General features: G+C 37.0%; 1 protein-coding gene and 1 long non-coding RNA gene across 5 annotated transcripts; one reads left to right on the forward strand and one right to left on the reverse strand.

Annotated features, from left to right (window-relative positions):
* The first annotated feature begins 7,861 nt into the window (after positions 1-7,861).
* Positions 7,862-9,957, forward strand: LOC109177435. Its single transcript, XM_019326819.1, has 2 exons — positions 7,862-8,490; positions 9,164-9,957. The coding sequence occupies exons 1-2, from the start codon at positions 8,128-8,130 to the stop codon at positions 9,767-9,769; spliced, it is 969 nt and encodes a 322-aa protein (XP_019182364.1). The 5' UTR covers positions 7,862-8,127; the 3' UTR covers positions 9,770-9,957.
* Positions 9,958-13,340: 3,383 nt separating this feature from the next.
* On the reverse strand, positions 13,341-18,532 carry LOC109177436. 4 transcript variants are annotated; one of them, XR_002053586.1, is made up of 4 exons: positions 18,157-18,520; positions 17,740-17,741; positions 17,495-17,585; positions 13,341-13,930 (listed from the first exon to the last, which is right to left on the reverse strand). It is a non-coding gene; the product is annotated as an uncharacterized LOC109177436 (long non-coding RNA). The 4 variants fall into 4 exon arrangements; XR_002053584.1 differs by lacking the exon at positions 13,341-13,930 and adding an exon at positions 15,895-16,136; XR_002053585.1 differs by lacking the exon at positions 13,341-13,930 and adding an exon at positions 16,857-17,150 and having other exon boundaries at positions 17,238-17,585; positions 18,157-18,532.
* Positions 18,533-19,791: the final 1,259 nt, after the last annotated feature.

Here is a 19,791-nt window from a genome sequence, read left to right on the forward strand (position 1 = left end):
GGGAGTGTTGAAACCCTAGGTCTATTAGGAATGGGCCCATTAAGTTATAGCTTATTCCTCTATACATAGGTGATAGAGTTAAATCCATTTTTAGTCCTACATTTATCGCGCGTTGGACACATTTAGTCCGCCTTTATTAATTTTGCCACATTTTGTCCAGACTTAATAAAAATTGGACAATATTAGTCCAACGTCACAATTGACCTTAAAGTTCCATGAAATATAAGGGCATTTTTGTCATTTCAAATGCTATTCTTCAGCTCCTATTTTCCGTGCTTGCGGCCATGGCAGAGTAGCAGAGCCTTCCTGAAACTACAAAACCCTAGATTTTCGCCTTGCCCTATTTCTGAACTCAACGCTGGAATTATGAATTCACTAATAAAGCTACTCTCTACCCAAATCTCACAACACTGTTCTTGGTCATCCTCACAACCAATTTTCTTGATACAAGCTCTAGCAGTCCTCCAACAAGCTTCTTTTAGTTCCTCTAGGACTACGAGAACTGGAACCACAAAACCCAAAGAATCCTCAACCCCCCACTGCATCGTATGTGCTTAGCCCTGTAAAACTTACAAGGGAATCAGGTCTTGCTCCTTCTTGGCGCAACCATGAGTGAGATTCTGTTTCAAGGTAAGGCCACAAATTCTGTAATAGTGATTGGATTTGTGCCGCGCCCAGTTCAGATCCAAAACTTACCTGATGACCCAGTGATTTTACATCACCGATTTGTTGTCAAGGTTGAAAATCGGGCGTGCCTAGATGAAGAAAGAAGCTCTGGTGGCCTTCAATGAAGCGATTCAAGAAGATGAAAGGTATGTGGAAGCCGCCATTGAAATCGATAACTTCATAGTTGCGCTAGTGAGCCTTCTTGATTTTCAAGAAGCCGGCATTCACCAAGAGGTTGCAAAGGCGGCGGCTGTAATTGCAGGCTTTCAGCCCTTCAGGCGTGTTTTTGGTCCTACATTTATTGTGTTTCACATCAGAAAATTCCCTCACCATTTTGCTCAATACTGGGTTTATAGACTACATTCTTTACTTTCTGCAGTATTGGGAGGTCTCAGTTCAAGAATTTGCATTAAAGGCAGCTTTTTGGCTCTGCAAAGCATCCGAAGAGGCCAAAGAATGCAATGGGGAGGCAGGATTCATGGTAGAACTTGTTAAGTTTCTCAACACAAGATCATATGACACCCGCAAAATGGCAGCAGAAACATTATCTAGCATGTTGGTTGTGCCAAGAAACCGGAAAAGATTTGTACAGAATGATCAAAATTGGATCTTTGCTTTGTGTGGGTGTTTCGTTTTTAGCTTGGGTCTTCAAATGGTGAAGAACATAGTTGGTCAACTTAAAAATAGAAGCTGATGAAGAATAACACTTAAAAGGACAAAAATGCCCTTCTATTTCACGGAGCCTTAACGTCAATTGTGACGGTGGACTAAAATTGTCCAACTTTTATTAAATCTGGACAAAATGTGACAAAATTAATAAAAGCGGACTAAATGTGTCCAACACACAATAAATGTAGGACCAAAAATGGATTTAACTCATAGGTGATACATGTACAACTCTTTATAGACAATACTATGAATCATTTCATTCTTCTACATTATTTAACAATGAACAACATCTCTGATCGAATTCCATTGACTTCCAATGAATCCTTCATAATCAACAAAGTGAAACTAGACAATGAATCATAACCAATCTCCTCCCCGTAAACCACATTTTATGAATAAATCATACTCAGCTCGGATAGGCTGAAAGCCCCAACACGCAAGTAAATACCGCAAACGTATCATGAATCCACTGTACCTTCGCTTCAACCAAACTATTATAGTGTATGAACAAATGGATTAACCAACAACAGTGTCGATGATTGGGTCTTTGTTTTCTCTTTGCTCTTGAGCAGCTAGTAACTTGGATGATCCATGGTGTTGTTTGTTGCAAAAAAAAAAAAAAAACAAAAAAAAACAAAAAACAAAACAAAACAAAACAAAACAAATAAACAAAAAGAAAAACAAAACAAAACAAAAACAAATAAGTCAACAATGGGTGATTGGGTTTAAAAGTCAACAATGAAGGTGACAAATTACCAAGTCAACAAAGCTATTTTCATTTAATTTCATGTTAATATTGTGGAAGGGTTACTTAGGAGATGTGAATAATATGTTTAGTATTATTATTATTTCCTGTTGTAATAAGATATTTAATATGTGGTGTTAGACTAGTCAGCTTAGAATAGTCTATTAGTCAGGAGACTTTTACGTGTAGCAATTATCTTTAGTATTAGTCTCTATCTCTGTAACCGTATTCTAACTGAATCGCATTTCATCTGGTATCAGTTAAGCCGTAGGTTAGATCCTCCGCCTTTCTCTCTCTCCCTACCGTCGATCAACCTCCAATGTCGACCAATTCCTCCGAGAGGACTGTTACCGCCGGTGCACCACCGCCGGCCACCACCCCAAACACTCTAGCCACAGCCCATCACTTCGTTTGGGGTCCGCCTCCTGTTATTTCCAGTACTGGTTTTCGTTATTTTCTCTTGTTTGTAGATGATTATTCCCGCTTTACCTGGTTTTATCCTTTACGGGTAAAGACAGATGTATACAAATGTTTTGAGTCATTTCGAGTCATGGTAGAACGACAATTCTCGCGTTCTATCAAATCAATTCAATCCGACCTAGGGGGCGAATACCGGAAACTTCATAACACGTTTCAATCCCTAGGCATAAATCATAGACAATCATGTGCTTACACACACGAACAAAACGAAAGGGTAGAGCGCCGGAATAGACACATTGTCGAAACCGGGTTAGCTCTACTCGCTGAAATCAAAGTCCCACTGCAGTACTAGGACTATGCCTTTGAAACAGGCACCACCTTGATAAACTATATGCCTTCCACCGTCCTACAGTTACAAAGTCCCTACTCACGTCTCTTTAATATGTCCCCACCATATACGTTCCTACGAGTATTCGGGTGTCGGTGCTATCCCTATCTACGGTCTTATAATCGTCATAAGATAGAGTATCGCTCCACCCCATGTGTCTTCTTAGGTTACCCTCCGTCCTATAAGGGATATAGATGCATGGACTTAACAACTGGAAAAATCTATATCTGTCGTCATGTCCGGTTTGACAAAACTACTTTTCCCTTTTCAGACACAATTGTGCAGAACACACCGCAACAAACGCCACCCGCGGCACCCTGGGCAGCCGGGCCCTTAGTACCGCAACCTATACCGCCCCCAGTTGCGGTTGCACCACCGATTGAGTCGGAGCCCATACCCTTGGCTAGTGAGCCTGCTCCATTAGCTACTGAACCCGCTCCATTGGCTATTAGGGCATCGGTCAGAGCTCGTCGCAGAAAGCCACCAGCTCCACCCGTGCCACTTACTATGCGTCTACGACATATGACACAAGGTACGGATGAGCAATTTCACGCTCTAAGTGCCACTATTGATCCTACTTGCTACTCTCAAGCTATAAGGCATCCACATTGGCGTGACGCCATGGACCAGGAGTTTAATGCACTCCTTCACAACAACACTTGGCAGCTAGTCCCAGTAGAATCACATATGAATATAATTGGGTGTAAGTGGGTCTTTAGAACTAAACGCAATGCAGATGGATCTGTTGAGAGATACAAAGCGAGACTTGTTGCCAAGGGGTTTAACCAAGTAGCCGGTGAGGACTTCTTTGACACCTTCGATCCGGTTGTCAAGCCAACTACAGTCCGACTGTTGTTCTCTCTTGCTGTGTCATATAACAGGACCTTACGACAACTTGATGTTCATAATGCATTTCTAAATGGGCATCTAGCAGAAACAGTATACATGAAACAACCGCCAGGGTATGAAGATCCCATGCATCCTAATCACGTCTGTCATCTCCAGCGCTCCCTGTATGGCCTCAAACAAGCACCCCGTGCCTGGTTCAAGAGGTTGCATGATTTCTTACTCTCTACAGGTTTCGCGGCGTCCAAGACAGATGTGTCTCTGTTTCACTACACCGCTGGTACGGCCCGGGTCTTTCTATTAGTCTATGTGGATGACATAATCATGCTGGGTAATGACTCTGCGTTCATTGATACTCTTCTCAAGCAATTGTCCACAACATTCAAAATCCGAGACTTAGGGACACCAGGGTTCTTTTTGGGTATTGAAACAGTGAAGGTAAACGATGGTATGCTTCTATCGCAACGTCGTTGCATGGGTGATATTCTCACACGTGCAGGAATGGGTGATTGCAAGCCGTTGGCCACTCCTGCTGCTGTTACTCAAGCCGTCTCACCTTCTGAGCAACCGTATGACAATCCCACTCAATATCGTCGCACTGTAGGGGCCTTGCAGTATTTGACGATTACTCGTCCTGACTTATCCTATGCAGTCAATAAATTGTGTCAGTTCATGCACTCACCCACAGAGAACCACTGGGGTCTGCTGAAACGAGTTCTCCGTTATGTCAAGGGTACTCAAGACTATAGATTGCGTCTATCACCGTCGACATCGACTGCCTTGCATGCCTTCTCAGATTCGGATTGGGCTGGATGTCCAGTTGACAGGAAAAACACAAGTGGTTATGCTGTGTTCCTCGGCTCCAATCTCATCTCTTGGTTATCCAGAAAACAACGAACAGTTGCCCGCTCGTCTACTAAGGCAGAGTATAAAGCTCTTGCAGATGTTTCCGCGGAAGTCAAGTGGGTTGTTTCTCTTCTTCGGGAACTTAGTTTACACTCTGGTCAGCCGTCCACTCTATGGTGTGACAATTTGGGCGCCACATACCTCTGTGCTAATCCGGTTTTTCATGCTCGTACAAAGCATGTAGAGATTGATTATCATTTCGTACGGGACAAGGTAGCATCCGGGGACTTCATTGTTAATTTTGTCTCTACTAAAGATCAACTAGCCGATATCTTCACCAAGCCGCTACCGGGTCCTTGCTTCCAGCTTCTTCGTGACAAGCTCAATGTGGTAGCACACCCACCTTGTGCTTGAGGGGGTGTGTGAATAATATGTTTAGTATTATTATTATTTCCTCTTGTAATAAGATATTTAATATGTGGTGTTAGACTAGTCAGCTTAGAATAATCTATTAGTCAGGAGACTTTTACGTGTAGCAATTATCTTTAGTATTAGTCTCTATCTCTGTAACCGTATTCTAATTGAATCGCATTTCATCGGAGAAACTTAAAAAAAAAAAAAATGCTAAGTAAAAGAGTTAATGTGCCAAATTAAATCTTATTTTAATTCAAGGTGTGGATTAAACACTCGTGAGTAGTAGATGAATTTATTTGACTTTTTACTTTTATTATTATTATTATTATTATTATTATTTATTGTTGTTGTTGGGGTGGGGGGAAGTGTTTGCCCTAAAAAGAATGATTTTGCATGGTAGAAAGTTATTGAAACACAAATTCAAAGAATCTCATGATTTCATTTGTTGAACATATAGAAATAATAAATAAATAAAACCCCCTAGCTATCCGATCCACTTAAAAGAAAGATGACAAGAAAATGGAATTAGCTAGCTAGCAAGCAGCGGATGGAAATGTGAAATGGGTCTAGGGAGGGGAGAAGGCAAACCCCACAAATTTCAATGGAGTAGAGGGGATGTAAAGGAACAAAGTCAGTTGCTCGAGGAAGAAAAAAGGGGAAAGATAATGAAGCCAAACAGCACTCTTCTCTATTCTAAAGCCCCGGGAACTCCTATCCATATCCATATGGAACAACAACTAGTCCTTCCTACCCCATTCCAACTCAATCTTTCTTTTTACTACCAACAATAATATATACTTACCTCCCTCATACAAAAATAAATAAATAAATAGATTTCTACTCTTTGACCCAATACACTATTTAAGTATGTAACACAATATAAAATTAATACCTTTTACTTCAATTTTTTTTTATAAAAGAGAAAATAAGATACACCTTTTCATTTTTTATACTTCACTTTTAACAATTTTAAAAATAGGCTTGAAAATAAAAGAAACTTGATAAATTTCCATATATTCTTCGCACGGTTGCAAAAATCGGTCTAGGTGCCCCTAGGCCATGGCGATTCCCTCCTAGGCGTCCGCCTAGCGCCTAACTTGGTCGAATTCGGCCGAGTTAACTCGTCCATTTTGGTCAAGTTAGCCGAGTTAACTCGGCCTTGCTAATTATTATTATTATTATAATATATATATATATATATATATATATATATATATATACCCCCACACATGTACACGTCTAGGTGACGTCTAAGCGCTAGGCACTACTCTACCGCTCGACTAGCGTCTACTGCAACCATGATTCTTTGATGCTTTCTACTCTGCTATATTCTTTCAAAAATAAAAAAGAGTGAAAATATTTTAGTCATATTAAGGATTGAATTGAAAAAAAAAAAAAAATCTTTCAAAATAACCCTTTATTTCCTTTTTTTTTTTTTATTGAGGGGAAGGTTAAGGTGAGAACAAACTTTATTGAAAAGTGAGAACTGATCTGATGCATCTATTTAGATAAATTATTGATTGATGATTAAAAAAAAAAAAAAAACGAAAGGACATGCCATTTTTATAAATATTACAAATTTAAAAGTTTGCAATAATTATAAAATTTATATGTGGAGGCGATTACTATGATGATCAACACCCGGTGTCAATCGTATCAAGTACTAATTAATAAGTTTTGGAAAAGACATTTGGTTTGTATCAAGAACTATGAAAAAAAATATTCAAGTACCCTATATAAATTCAAAATCTCATAATATTTATATATATGGTAATAGGTTTGAGGTGCGAAGATGGGGTTGATCTCAGTCCAGATTGAACACAAATTTTAAAAAAAAAAAATGCGGTGGTAATTTGGTCTTTTGCATCTAGGTCAAATTTAAGGTACATGATTTTTGTGTTGTGTGCTTAAGGTGCATCAGTTGTTGAAACTAAAGGTGCGTCGGTCTAAAGCTTTAGGTGCGTGGTTTTCCTTTTTAAGGTGTGTCAGTTGTTGAAACTTAAGGTGCGTCGACCTAAAATTTTATGTGCATTGTTTTCCTTCTTAAGATGCGTTATTTTCCTTCTTAAGGTGCGTTATTTTTCTTCTTAAGGTGCGTGAGTCTAAAGCTTTAGGTGCGTGATTTTTCCTTCTTAAGGTACGTTGTTTTCCTTCTTATGGTGCTTTGTTTGCCTTCTTAAGGTGTATTATTTTCCTTCTTAATGTGCGCCATTTTTTAGTGTTTGCTTCATTAATTTAGGACGCGTTTTTTTTTTTTTTTTTGCAATCCCAAAACACAACCACTAACAAGTAACACACAAGAGATGAGATGAGTGTCAGTAGCAGATCCTGGGTTTATAACATCTCTTTTTTTTCTTTTTTTTTCTTTTTTTTTTTATCATGGCTCAAATCTAACTCCATTTTTCACCAAAAAGCTCCTTTCCACCGGAACCAACCCATATATATATATATATATATACATACACATAAGATACAAGGATTGCATATTCAAAATTGACATGATTTCCAATAACCTTGAAGTGAAAGACAGCTCCCACAAAATAAATCAATTCTCAGATTTGAATCATAAACACACTATATTATTAAAGAGATTAGGAATCCACTAAGGAAGTTATGTGTTTTTTTATAATAATAATAATATCCAGAAGGTGTGGTGTGGTGTTTTGATGTTTTAAAGTAGAAGAGTAGGGAAAAGGAAACATCAAAGGCAGAGGGGGGAAAAGGAAGAAATTGGAAGAGAGTTGATGTTGTTCAGTTTTCCTTCTGCTTTCTCTCTTTTGAGAAAGCTCTCCTTTTTTTTTTAAATAAAAAAAAATATATATATATATTATATTATATTATATGTATAAAATATATATTGTTTTTCCCCTTTGGTTTTCATTCTTTAGTTCTTACTCTAAACTCCTCCCTCCCCTTACCTTTCTGCTCATTAAACAATGAAAATGGCAGATTACCAATCATCCTTTCTCCTCCATAGGAAACATCCATCATTGCTCCCAACAATCCTTTTCACAACCTCTATAGAAACCTGAGCTTCTAAGAAATCTTCATTCCTTCTTTCTCTTTATTTAACCTTAAATTTCCCTTCTCCCTCAACACCCCAAACTCCTTGAATTTCTTCCTCACCTCTCCCATGGCCATGGATCCTTCCTCTACAAACTCTGTTAATGGCTTCTACTCCTTCCTCACCAGGGGTATTGATGATCTGGAATGTGTTTTCCTCTCCACCAATTTCATGTCCATCCAATTCCTGCAGAGGGCTCTGGCCCTCTTAAGATCCTTTCACTCTCACCTCATTCTTCTTGTTCAGAAGCTCCACTTGCCTGTGGGGGAGAAGTGGCTTGATGAGTATATGGATGAGAGCTCCAAGCTTTGGGAAGTCTGCCATGTCCTCAAGTCTGGTGTTTCTGGGATGGAGAATTACTATTCTGCTGGCTTTAATCTCACATCTTCCCTTGATTCCCATCACCATCTCAATCCCCAATTATCTCGCCAGGTGAGTCTTCTTCTTCTTCTTCTTTTCTTGAATTAAATATTGTTGGGCAGAGACCGGTGAAGAGCCAAATCGATCACGGTTAAAGAATTATTGGGCAGAGGCCAGTAAAGGGTCAAGTTCAGCAATCTGTCTATTTTTGACGTAGTGATAAACCATTGATCTAATAAGTGATATCAAAGTCATGTCATGAGTTCTAGTCCCAAGAACTATTGGGCGGAGGCCCGGTAAATGGCTAAATCAATCAAGGCTATGGGATTGTTGGGCGAAGGCCAATAAAGGGTAAGTCCAACACTATGCTCTATAGCTTTTGGCGTAGTGATAAACCATTGATCTAATAAGTGATATCAGAGTGAATTGTTGGGCGGAGGCCCGGTAAATGGCTAAATCAATTAAGGCTATGGGATTGTTGGGCGAAGGCCAGTAAAAGGCAAGTCCAGTCTCCTCCAAAATTATGCTATTAGCTATAGCTTTTGGCGTAGTGATAAACTCTTGATCTTAATAAGTGATATTATAACCTGTCATAGGTTTTAGTCTTGGGAAGGATAGGGAAAATTGTTGGGCGGAGGCTGGTAAATGGTCAAGTCCAGCACCTTGCCATTCGAAAGCTTTTGACTTTTTAACGTAGTGAAAAGCGTTTGATCCTGAATCTGGATTGGATTGATGAAAACAACAGGTGATGAGGGCAATAACAGGGTGTAGAAGAGAAGCAATGGGACTGGAGGAAGAGAACAGGGCATTAATGGAGACAAGAATAGAGCCACTATGCCTAAGGTTTGATGGGGTGGTTTCAGTGAAGGAGTCAAAGCTGAATGGGTTCAATGGGTTCAGGGGAGTCCTATATGCAATGAGGAATGTCAGCTCTCTTCTGCTCATCATCTTACTCTATGGCCTAGTCTATTGCTGGCCTGCAGAATCAAACCACCCCCCAAGCAGCTATGAAGGCTGCCTGTTTTTTGGGTCAGCATTCATGATCTCAATCTCAAGATTGCAGCAAAGGGTGGCTGAAGAGATGAATCAGAGGCAGATGGGTGGTGGGCATGGGGTTTTGCTTTATGAGTTTAAGAGATCAAAGGCAGCCATGGATGAGCTGAGGGGTGAACTGGAGAGGAGTGGGGGTGGTGATGAAGATGGGATCAGAGAAAAAATTGAGAGTTTGAAGGCTTGTTTTGGGGTTTTGAGATCTGGGACTGAGAATATCATTGGGCAGCTTGATGATTTCTTTGATGAAATTGTTGAAGGGAGGAAGAAGCTCTTGGATTTCTGCAGCACCCATAGGTAAAGAAAGGAGGAACCAAAACCACAAACAAAAAAAAATACTCAAAAAAAAAAAAAAGAAGAAGAAGAAGAAAAGAATGGAATATAAGTAGGGAATCAGAAGTTGGTTGGTTGTACTTTTGTCTATTAGCTTTTTTACTTCTTTTTTTTTTTTAATTATTTAAAATTCCCATTTCAAGATATTCTGTTTCATTCCATTTTTTAGTACTACTGAGTCTGTTACATGTTCCCGTGACCCCATTTGAGAGCTCGACTACAAATTATTTGACCATTTGGCTATTTAATTTGATTGTTGGGATTAAGGTGCAAGTGAGGAAAATATAGAAAAGTGGGAAAATGGTAAAAAAAAAAAAAAAAAAGGTCCAATGGGATAATGAAAAGTGAAAGAAAGAATGATGAAAATTGTGTGATATGAGGAGTATGAATAGCTGTAATGCAGAAGAAGAATTTATGTAGTTTTCAAACCCCCCACCCCTACCCCTACCCCTACCCCCTTGACTGCATATACATATATTATATTATATAATGAGTTAGTAAAAGGGATAATTATGCATTCCATTGCTTGTCCAAAGTAGGAAAAGAATGATGAAAGTAGGAGCTTATTGGTGCAGTAATAGAGAGATTCCTGGATTTGGGTGGCTTTAATGTCCAAAGCGCCAGTTTCCATGCTCTCATCTATACCCTTTTGTCTGATTCACATTCACTTCCCCTTCCCTCATCATCATATGTTCCCAAAACTACCCCCCACCCCCGCCGCCGCCTCATCACTTTGTACCCCGCTCTATATATACTCTATATATATTAGGGCATTACAATTTGAATTTTAGTAATATTACAAAAATATTAAAAATTGGGTTCCATCCTTAAAAGCGTAGGTACCTTAAAATTTGAGTGTTTTGCTACTTTAAGGTTTTACGAAGCACGAATATAATTAATATTAATGTGTGATGGTTAGTCGGCTAAGAAAACCTGTTGTTAGACAAAAACAAAACAAAACAAAATCAAAAAAAAAAAAAAAATCATTGATAATATAAGGTGATACCCGTTGCATGCTATCTCTTATGTTGTTATGCAGGCAATGTTGCAGAAAGCGTTACATGTTAGTCGGGTCCCTATGAGACTCCTAGCACCTAAAGCGCATAGGTGGCCGAGTAATCTGAGTATATCGTCTCCACTTTTTCCATTCAAGGCTAGGAGTTGTTAGACTATTATAATCCTCAAACTAGTCAGCTGCATATGTTAGATGGTTAATTGAGTACATGGCTGGAGAAATATAAAAAAAGAATAGCTGAGAAGGCAAAAAAAATTATTCGACCGAGTTGGGCGCCCGACTCGGCCAAGTTAGACACTCAACTCGGCCTAATTAAGCGCCCAACTCGGCACCTCGGTCGGTCGACTAAAAGCCGCCTAGAGTTAAAATCGTCTTTGCCTAGTCGGCGCCTAAGTCGATTTTTACAACATTGATGCATGGTCAAAGGGGTAAGTTGGTCATTCCCCGTACATTCTCCTAAAATATAAATAAATAAAAGGAGCTAAGGAGGGGAGTTAAAAAAAAAAAAAAAAATAGTAAGAGGGAAACACTCTAATAAAACTTAGAGTTCTACTACACGTACTCGCAAATCCTACTCTCTCAAATTTACTCCCTGATGTGGCTAGTTCTGATAGGCTATTTTCTTCATGTGGATCCATGTAACAGTGTCTACATCAATATTTTAAGTGTGGAAGTAAAAGTTGGAAATAGAGAATGGGAGTACATGTATTTTCTTAAAACTTAACTAGCTCAACCCTTGTTCCAAAAGATTGAATTCCTAATCCCAAGATATAAATAAACAAATAGCTAGGGTCAAATTCCAGTGAACACAAGGAATTTGTGCACTTCAAACATAATTCTTATATTGTCGCTGTCGAGTTTCAAACTTTAATTTTTTACTCCAAATTTACCTAGTAAATCAGTGAGTTATGCCCGACGGAAAAAATTAGCTCAACCCTACTAAACTTGTTTGGTGTGATTAGAAAATAAGAATAGTAAATAAATTAAATTGACCTCTCACACACACATGTATGCATAGACTTTGACTCCTTTAATTAACTAACTCAAATATATTGGTTGATAAATAAAATTTTGGTGACAATTTAGATCATCCTGCAATATGACTATGTACATTACATTTCAATTAAATATTCATCATGTTTGAAATTAAATATTCATCATGTTTGAAATTGAATATTAATCACGAGGATACTAGTCAAACTAAACGAAATTAAAACTAAATACCCAAGTGGTTAAGACTAAACACACCTAAGTTAAATATTGAGGCAATTTGACAAAGGTCATGTTTGATAACATAATTAGTTTATCAGTCAATTTTAGCTCATTTGACTACTATTAGCTGTTTGATTTGGTTAAACAACCAATATAAGTATTTGATTAATTAATTTTTTTTTATAACATCTTATTGCTTTAAAGGGCTAAAATTTAAAAAACTGTTCAAAATAATTTTTTCTATCAACTTTTTGAGAAAGTCATTTTCAATGTAATCAGTTATAAGCTAACAGTTAATTTTACCAAACATCTTTTTTACAATCAGCTAATGTTATCAACTATTCAAACTTACTAACTCAATCGGCTAACAGCTATTTACCAAACATTAATAAATTTTTGGTTCCCCTGCTTTGGGGGGAGGGAGGGGGGTTTGAGGGAGGCAAAAATAGAAGTAGTATTTAAGTCACTTTCAGAAATCACAGACCATGTAACCAGATGTCATGCTTTTTGTCCCATACCGGAAATTCATGCGCTGCCTCCCCCTGAGGTGTTTCCCTAATTAGGATTAGTCAATTAAATATTGAATAATAAAATGGGTAATGATAGGTGTTAAGAAATTAAAGATTAGTGATAAAGACAAGATTTGTGAAACAATGCATTTTGCCAGTGGTTTTAGCAGCATATTTATGTTCCAACAAACCAGTTGAAGACAGTTTCTGTTCATTTGGCATGCTGGGTTAATATTTTATTCACATTATTATTATATCTTTACCACCAAAAAAGAAAAAGGGAAAAATACCTAGTAGCATCAATACAAATAGGATTTTACAATTATTCCCAGTTTTCTACTAACATTGACCTTAATAAAAGAAAACAAATATAAATCCAATACCACTAGATAGAAACCAAACAGTTGGTGATCCATCCAAGGGTCAAGCGCTACCTACCGGCCTTAATTGCACAGTTTTTACTTTTTACTCTTGTTGGAATTCAAATCCGTGGCACATCACGTTTTTCAAAAAAAAAATGATGCTGAATTTGACCTTTCACCGACCTTCGCGCAACAATCCCCTAGCCAGCTGAGGTGTTTGGTTGGCATGAATTGTAATTCAATTACAATGAAATTCAGTAAAAGTGAAAACTACAGTGTTCGGTTGGAGAGAATTGCATTTCTCTCAATTCAATGAATTGTAATTCATACCCCCTCTCATATGAATTGCAATTCAGCATGGAAAGGTAAGGAAAGGAAAAAGTAAAGAAAAGACCTTTTTGCCCTTGATTATTATTACTACACAAGAACATTTTAGTCTTTATATCACTTTTTTTCTTTCCCATTCCCAATAATTCAATTCCTTTTTACCAAACAATGTAATTTGAATTCCTATTTTATTATCGCCTTATTCTTTTCTCATCGAATCACAATTTTTTTCTTCCATAATTTCTTCTTCCCAACCAAACGCCCTGCAATTGCTGAATTTGACCCTTCACCAGCCTCCGCCCAACATGGCATCAGAGGGACAAAGTTGATGGCAATGTTAACAGGCAACAGCAGCAGCAGCACATAAAGTGAAAGTTAGAAATAGTTGTAGACATGAGAATCTTGTTTCATTATCTCCTGTTATCTCTCTTTCTGGTACTAGGAATTTGAATCAAATCCTCAAGGACCACAGGGTAGAATTTTTGAATAATATATTATGCAATCTTGACACCTTCAACTTGTTAGGTGAGTGTCGAGGAGAGTCCCCAGAGTTGCAATAATTGCAACCAGCCAGCATCTACCTGGAATGGACCACATGAAAGTGAATGCAGAGGTGGTTTATCACCAGAATGGCAACTCCATATCAGATCTTGAAGAAGCCTTGTTAGGTAAATACATGGATTTGAACAATCATGTTCATGCACCTGCAAAGAGTTGTTCAACAATTTCTGTTACAATCTTAGCATCCATCACACACCCAAGCTAAGTTATCCCAATTCCCAACTGTCCATGAAACCAGCTGTACATCACAAGCTATTGAATGCTCAGTATAATCAAGAAAACGAGTCACACGGTTTTTTTTTTTTTTTTTTTTAAATCAGGCAAGCAAAAAACAAACTGGTAGATGGAGGCGCCCCATAACTATGAAAGGTGACAGGGAAGGGCGTGCGTGATAAGGATCATAAAGAGAATAAATGCCGGCTTCAAGCTTATCACATTAATAAATCCTTTAGAATGTTGAAATGTCAAATCTGGCGTTGCATAGTAGAAAGCAACTCGTGGAGCCTTGTTACCCCGTACCCTACAGGCCTTTTCAACTATTTGGCTGCTCCATTCAAAAATCAACTTTTAAGAAAAACCTGCATCAAACAGCTCCTGATGGACAGGATGAATAAATTTTAAGACTCAAGTAACCTATATAATCTTCAATTCTTCATTGAACTGAATATGAGGTGTTGCCAATATAGGTTTCCTTAATAGCACCAGTGACCAGCCTAGACAGCCTGTAAATTCAATTTATCAGACAAAACAAATCACACCAAGTTGTCTTCGACTTGCATAATGTACTAATGTAGTAATTCAAAATATTGCCGGAAATGCACATTTACTCAAGGTTGAAAACCTATCTTGATCCCACCAAGTTCAACCCATCAGAAGTCCAAACTCAGTTTTCTATATATTAGGTGCACAGTTTCTGAAACACACAGAAAATATCTTTCACCCACCCCTACAAGGGTATATAAAGTTCCCTTTCTAATTCAAGGTGGCGGTCATTATTTCTTGTTTGGAAGCATGCTGCTGTCTGACTTAAATGTTTGGAAATTTGTCTGATCCAAAATCTTATCCATCAGATCTTGGTTGGACGTACATGCTCTGTTCCTTATACTTGACGTTGGACAAATTCTATATTCCTAGAATCCTAGTACACACAGGATCAACAGGTTTCAGACTATGTAACTCTCCAGATGTGGATGGGTCCATAATGGATTTATAGATAGGTTTAACGCCTTTGGCAAAGACAGGTTAAAGGGATGCATAGAGGCAATAATAATTTCAAAATGTGCAAACTTGTCTCGAAAAATCAGGGAATTATAGATTAAAATAAGCTATTGTCTAGTAGCCTCCTAGACTGTCCTTTGATGATTCTAAAATAGCTATGATTTTGAATTTTGTGCAAGGCTGCAAGCCTTTCTTTAGAAAGGAGTGGATAATTGTAAAGCATCTTGGTGAATAGAGAGTTGATTAGAAAGTTGATCTTAAAGAAGGATGCCTAGGTCTAAATGGTTGTAAAGACATTACATAGAGACAATCCAGAGCTCAACTGTACAACAACACAGCTTGCAGAGACTATCAATCAGCCTGTAAAGCTTACAGGCCTTCCAAAAGCAGTTTACCAAACTACCAGGCACTCTTCACACCACATCTATTTGGATGCCTTTTGCAAAATCAAGACTTTGCTAAACATCAACATCCAAAGTTCCAAACACACTTTGATGGCAAGGTAAGATTACCACTAAACATGAATAATATAAGGTTTGCAATGGGTTAGTAAATAGATAGATCCCACCTACACAGACTGTATAGCTTTAGCAGATAAATAAAATGAATTAATGTATTACATAAACAAATGTAGAGGGTGGCAATGATAAAACACCAGTGGATTGTTTACTCAAGAGAAAGAAAGGAAATCAGGACACAAATGGAAATGAGAATCAATCAAGCAGCATAATTTCATATTACAAATAAAGCATAAGTTATGGGATTGCAGCAGGGAATCAGGGGAGGATATTATGCTATTTACTTTCCTATACAATATGAGATTATAAATAGGGAGTCTTCCTTAGTGTTGAGGCAGGCAGTAGTAATTAGAATAAATAAGGACTGAGTATAGCTGGGCAAGAACCATTTCTTGCTGGATGATATTTTACATATCCTTGTTGTTTCCTTTTTCAATTCAATTCTCCATTGTTCCTTCCTCTAACAGATTGTCACCATTAATGTTTTTTCTTAGTGGACCTACAGCTACTTTGTAAAAATAAAGACTACCACATCCTGCTACTTTGGGCTGATTGGGGGTTGGATGAAAAGAGTGATGTTAGGGTTTTGTGGTGAATCATCCTGGAATTCAACCTACAATTCATTAAGAATAGACCTCGTAAAGTAAGAATTGATAAATGCATCACAGTGTAACATTCAGTGAAAAAACATTCAAGTTAATTTGTAATTGAACTCTGATGGAAATGAACATATATAGGGATTTATAGGCTCATAGAATTCATAAAAATGAATCCTAGGACATAAGCAAATGACTCAAGCTTAAGACACTACTAACTACTTGATCTGTGATACAGGTAGGAACCCTGAGAAATTTAGTTCCAGATGAATTAAGGTAGTTATTGGAATATTGCTTTGGAACAACAATTAACTGAAATACTCATCTCTAATCAGTATCCAGTAGCCCCCCATAATTTAAAACCAAACCTATATATGAACCCAAACAAATAAAAGACTTAGCCCCTATAGAACTTCAGTTTTTCCTTTCTGTCCCCAAAGCTTGTTCTGTGGCATGTTTCTATTTTCCATTTCACAATCTTCTTTTACAGAGAAATAGGTATCTTTATTGTTTCAGTAAAACTTGCATTTTGAACCCCTATCCTTATTTCATTCTTTATTTTCAAACATCAAGATTCAAGCTGTAAACATCCCTGATAACTGGAAGTGTTTAACATCATAATCAAGATAATATCAAATGCCATAGCCACCACTTGCCAGAAACTTGAGAAGATACAAATGCATCTCGGGCCTTTAGATAATCATAAAATGGGCATATATGGAGGAACACAAGAGCTATGAAGTTGAGTTCATACATTTATTTTCTGCATCCATATCTGTCATTATATACATTTACTTTCTAGTTGTGTCAAAAATCAAAATAAAAGGTACATCATAATTGGTCTAGCACATCTACACATGATGTAAAGCTCTACGCCATAATAGAACAAAACAAAACAAAGTAAAAGATGCCAGTCTACAAACATAAAATAAATTTTAAAAAAATAAAAATCAAAGAAAACAAACAAAACAAAAAGATCATGCATTGCAAGAACGGGGATTTAGGGATCCATAGTGATACTAGTCTTGAACCTGCAATACATTTTTATTCAGGAACAGGGAACTTAGGAATACTTTTAAATCCAAGAACCTAGAGACAACTATACATACATGTAATACCTTTTTACTCAGGAAAGCATGGTGACCAACTATTCCCAGCTTATTAGACTCTTTACCCTTCCTATTATGTACATTGTGTATAGATTTTTTTCTTTTCAAACCTTTTCCATAGTTGATAGCTAAATTCTTACAGTGACACGATATCACCCAAACAACAAAGAATCAGTCATTGTGCTTCAGAGCGCATTACCAGCATAAAATTTAAATTAGAAACTCTACAGAAGAATAACATTACAGAAGCGATAAAGGGTACACACCTTTGTAGCAGTGGACACTTCATTTGAGCATAACTCATCAGGAAATCAAGTAGCTTTCCCCAGCATTGGAATTGCATCCTCATAAGCAAACCTTTACACCTTTACAATCCATAACACCAAACATTTCAGAATTCAGACGATTTCCTCTGAAATCCACATATTAATCATTTAACTACCTAAACAGTTCAATCCACACGGTGGTATCCCACTTTCAGTCTCCAAATAGAGATCCATGCTTCTCAAACAACTTTGGAAACCCAAGAAAGCTTTTTTTTTTTTTTTTAAGAATTAGTAAATCAAACAAAATGCTTGTAAGTTGTAAACAACCCAACACTAAACACATCTCATTCTTGCAATTGCAACATACAGTTATTGTTCCTCATTTCTAGCATATATCTTTGGTGTTTCATTTTCCCCGCTTCAATTATGATTATTTGATAATCATAGATATGGAGCATATTGTTCTGGTTAATTTAGCACGAGAATACATATTTGAATAAATTACTAGAAGTAAAAAAATGTGTGTACAAATATTCCACATACATACACACCGAGTCAAGAAGCTATAAATTGAAGAAACAAAAAGAAAGGAACCCATATCATTGTACAAGAAAATTTTAGGAAAAAAAAAAAAAAAAACAATACTGATGATGAATAAAGACACTAAAGGTCTATGGTAGCAAAAGAGTGAGGTGTTTTTGAGTGATGATTAGGCGTAGAAGCAGCAGAAACAGCGGCAGCAGCGGCGGAAGCAGCTGCAGTGCAAGTAGCGGAGCTGCGGTGGTTGGCGGTTGCGGGAATCTGAGGGATCGGAAGAAAAAGGAGGAGCAGATTGAGGAACTGGATCGGCGTTCTCCATAGATCAGAAACCGAGTCGATTCTGAAATCTGAATTGTGACGGAGGGAGCGAACGATTCAGAGATTCTCGACTGCAAGAAAAAAGTGGCGTCGGTAGTCACTACGTCAGCAAGGCATCAGAATTCTGCATTTCAGAATGACACTTTTTCACTGCATTTCAGAATTCTGCAAGGCATATAGCACTTTTCACCCCTGAGTTATTTATTTGCTCACATTTATTCCTCAATCTATATCTATCTATCTATCTATATATATATATATATATATATATATATATATATATAAGTAAAATCCTCCTAGCCAAGTTTTCCCCCCAAAACTTAGAGGCATTTTTGTAATATCAAATATTTAGACAAATATGGCATTTTAATAATATTAAAGATTTTACCTTTCTTGAGATCTCTTACCATTTTATAATTTCAATACTAAACCCTTTTATCTCATTCATTGTGTATAAATACACCTTATATGACCATACACAACCCCAACTAAGATTAATTATTTTATTGATTTTTGCTAATCATCCTGTGATCTTCCACAGTTGAGGTTGATACGTGATTTGCGTGAGGTTTTCATTATCTTAGTTTCTTTAATTTTTTCTTCTTTTTGGGTTTTATTTTGTTTTTATTCTTTTGTATTTTTGATTTTTAAACAACAAAAGTGGTTCGTAAGAAAAAATGTTGATATATTCTTTTTTTTTTGTCTATTTTTGTAGAGAAGATACGGATCTAGAAAGATTGATCGGGAAACAATAGACTTCTAATCATCCTGTGATCTTCCACAGTTGAGGTTGATACGTGATTTGCACCGGTGAGGTTTTCATTATCTTGGTTTCTTTTATTTTTTCTTCTTTTTGGGTTTTGTTTTGTTTTTATTTTTTTTGTATTTTTTGATTTTTAAACAACAAAAGTGGTTCGTAAGAAAAAATGTTGATATATTCTTTTTTTTTTTTGGTCTATTTTTGTGGAGAAGATACTATACGGATCTAGAAAGATTGACCGGGAAGCAATAGACTTCTAATCATCATGTGATCTTCCATAGTTGAGGTTGATACGTGATTTACATTGGTGAGGTTTTCATCATTTTAGTTTCTTTTATTTTTTCTTGGGAAAATGGCACTTTTTCCCCCTGAGTTATATACTTATAGCACTTTTTCCCCCTGAATTATTTAAGTGGCTCTTTTCCCCCCTAAAATGTTAAATGGACATATTTACCCTTAAAATAAATATTTAAAATAAATATTTCATTTATTTTTCTTCTCCAACAAATTATTACTATAATTTGGTTCAAACCAAACAGATATTATAGCAACCAAACCAAAATATTCCAATTACAATTTAGAATCAAAACGCGATATTTAGAGTTTATTAAAATCGCAAATCGAAATGGCCGGTTCATGTTCCAAACTGAAAAATAAAATACATTTATTGTTGAATTTA

The sequence above is a fragment of the Ipomoea nil genome, unplaced genomic scaffold, assembly GCF_001879475.1.
Source record: "Ipomoea nil cultivar Tokyo-kokei standard unplaced genomic scaffold, Asagao_1.1 scaffold0804, whole genome shotgun sequence".
In the NCBI taxonomy this organism is placed as follows: domain Eukaryota; kingdom Viridiplantae; phylum Streptophyta; class Magnoliopsida; order Solanales; family Convolvulaceae; genus Ipomoea; species Ipomoea nil.

Coding starts and splice junctions, on each gene's coding strand:
- LOC109177435 (XM_019326819.1), top strand. CDS start 8,128: ATGGCCATGGATCCTTCCTCTACAAACTCTGTTAATGGCTTCTACTCC. Junction 8,491..9,163: donor ATCCCCAATTATCTCGCCAG/GTGAGTCTTCTT, acceptor TGAAAACAACAG/GTGATGAGGGCAATAACAGG.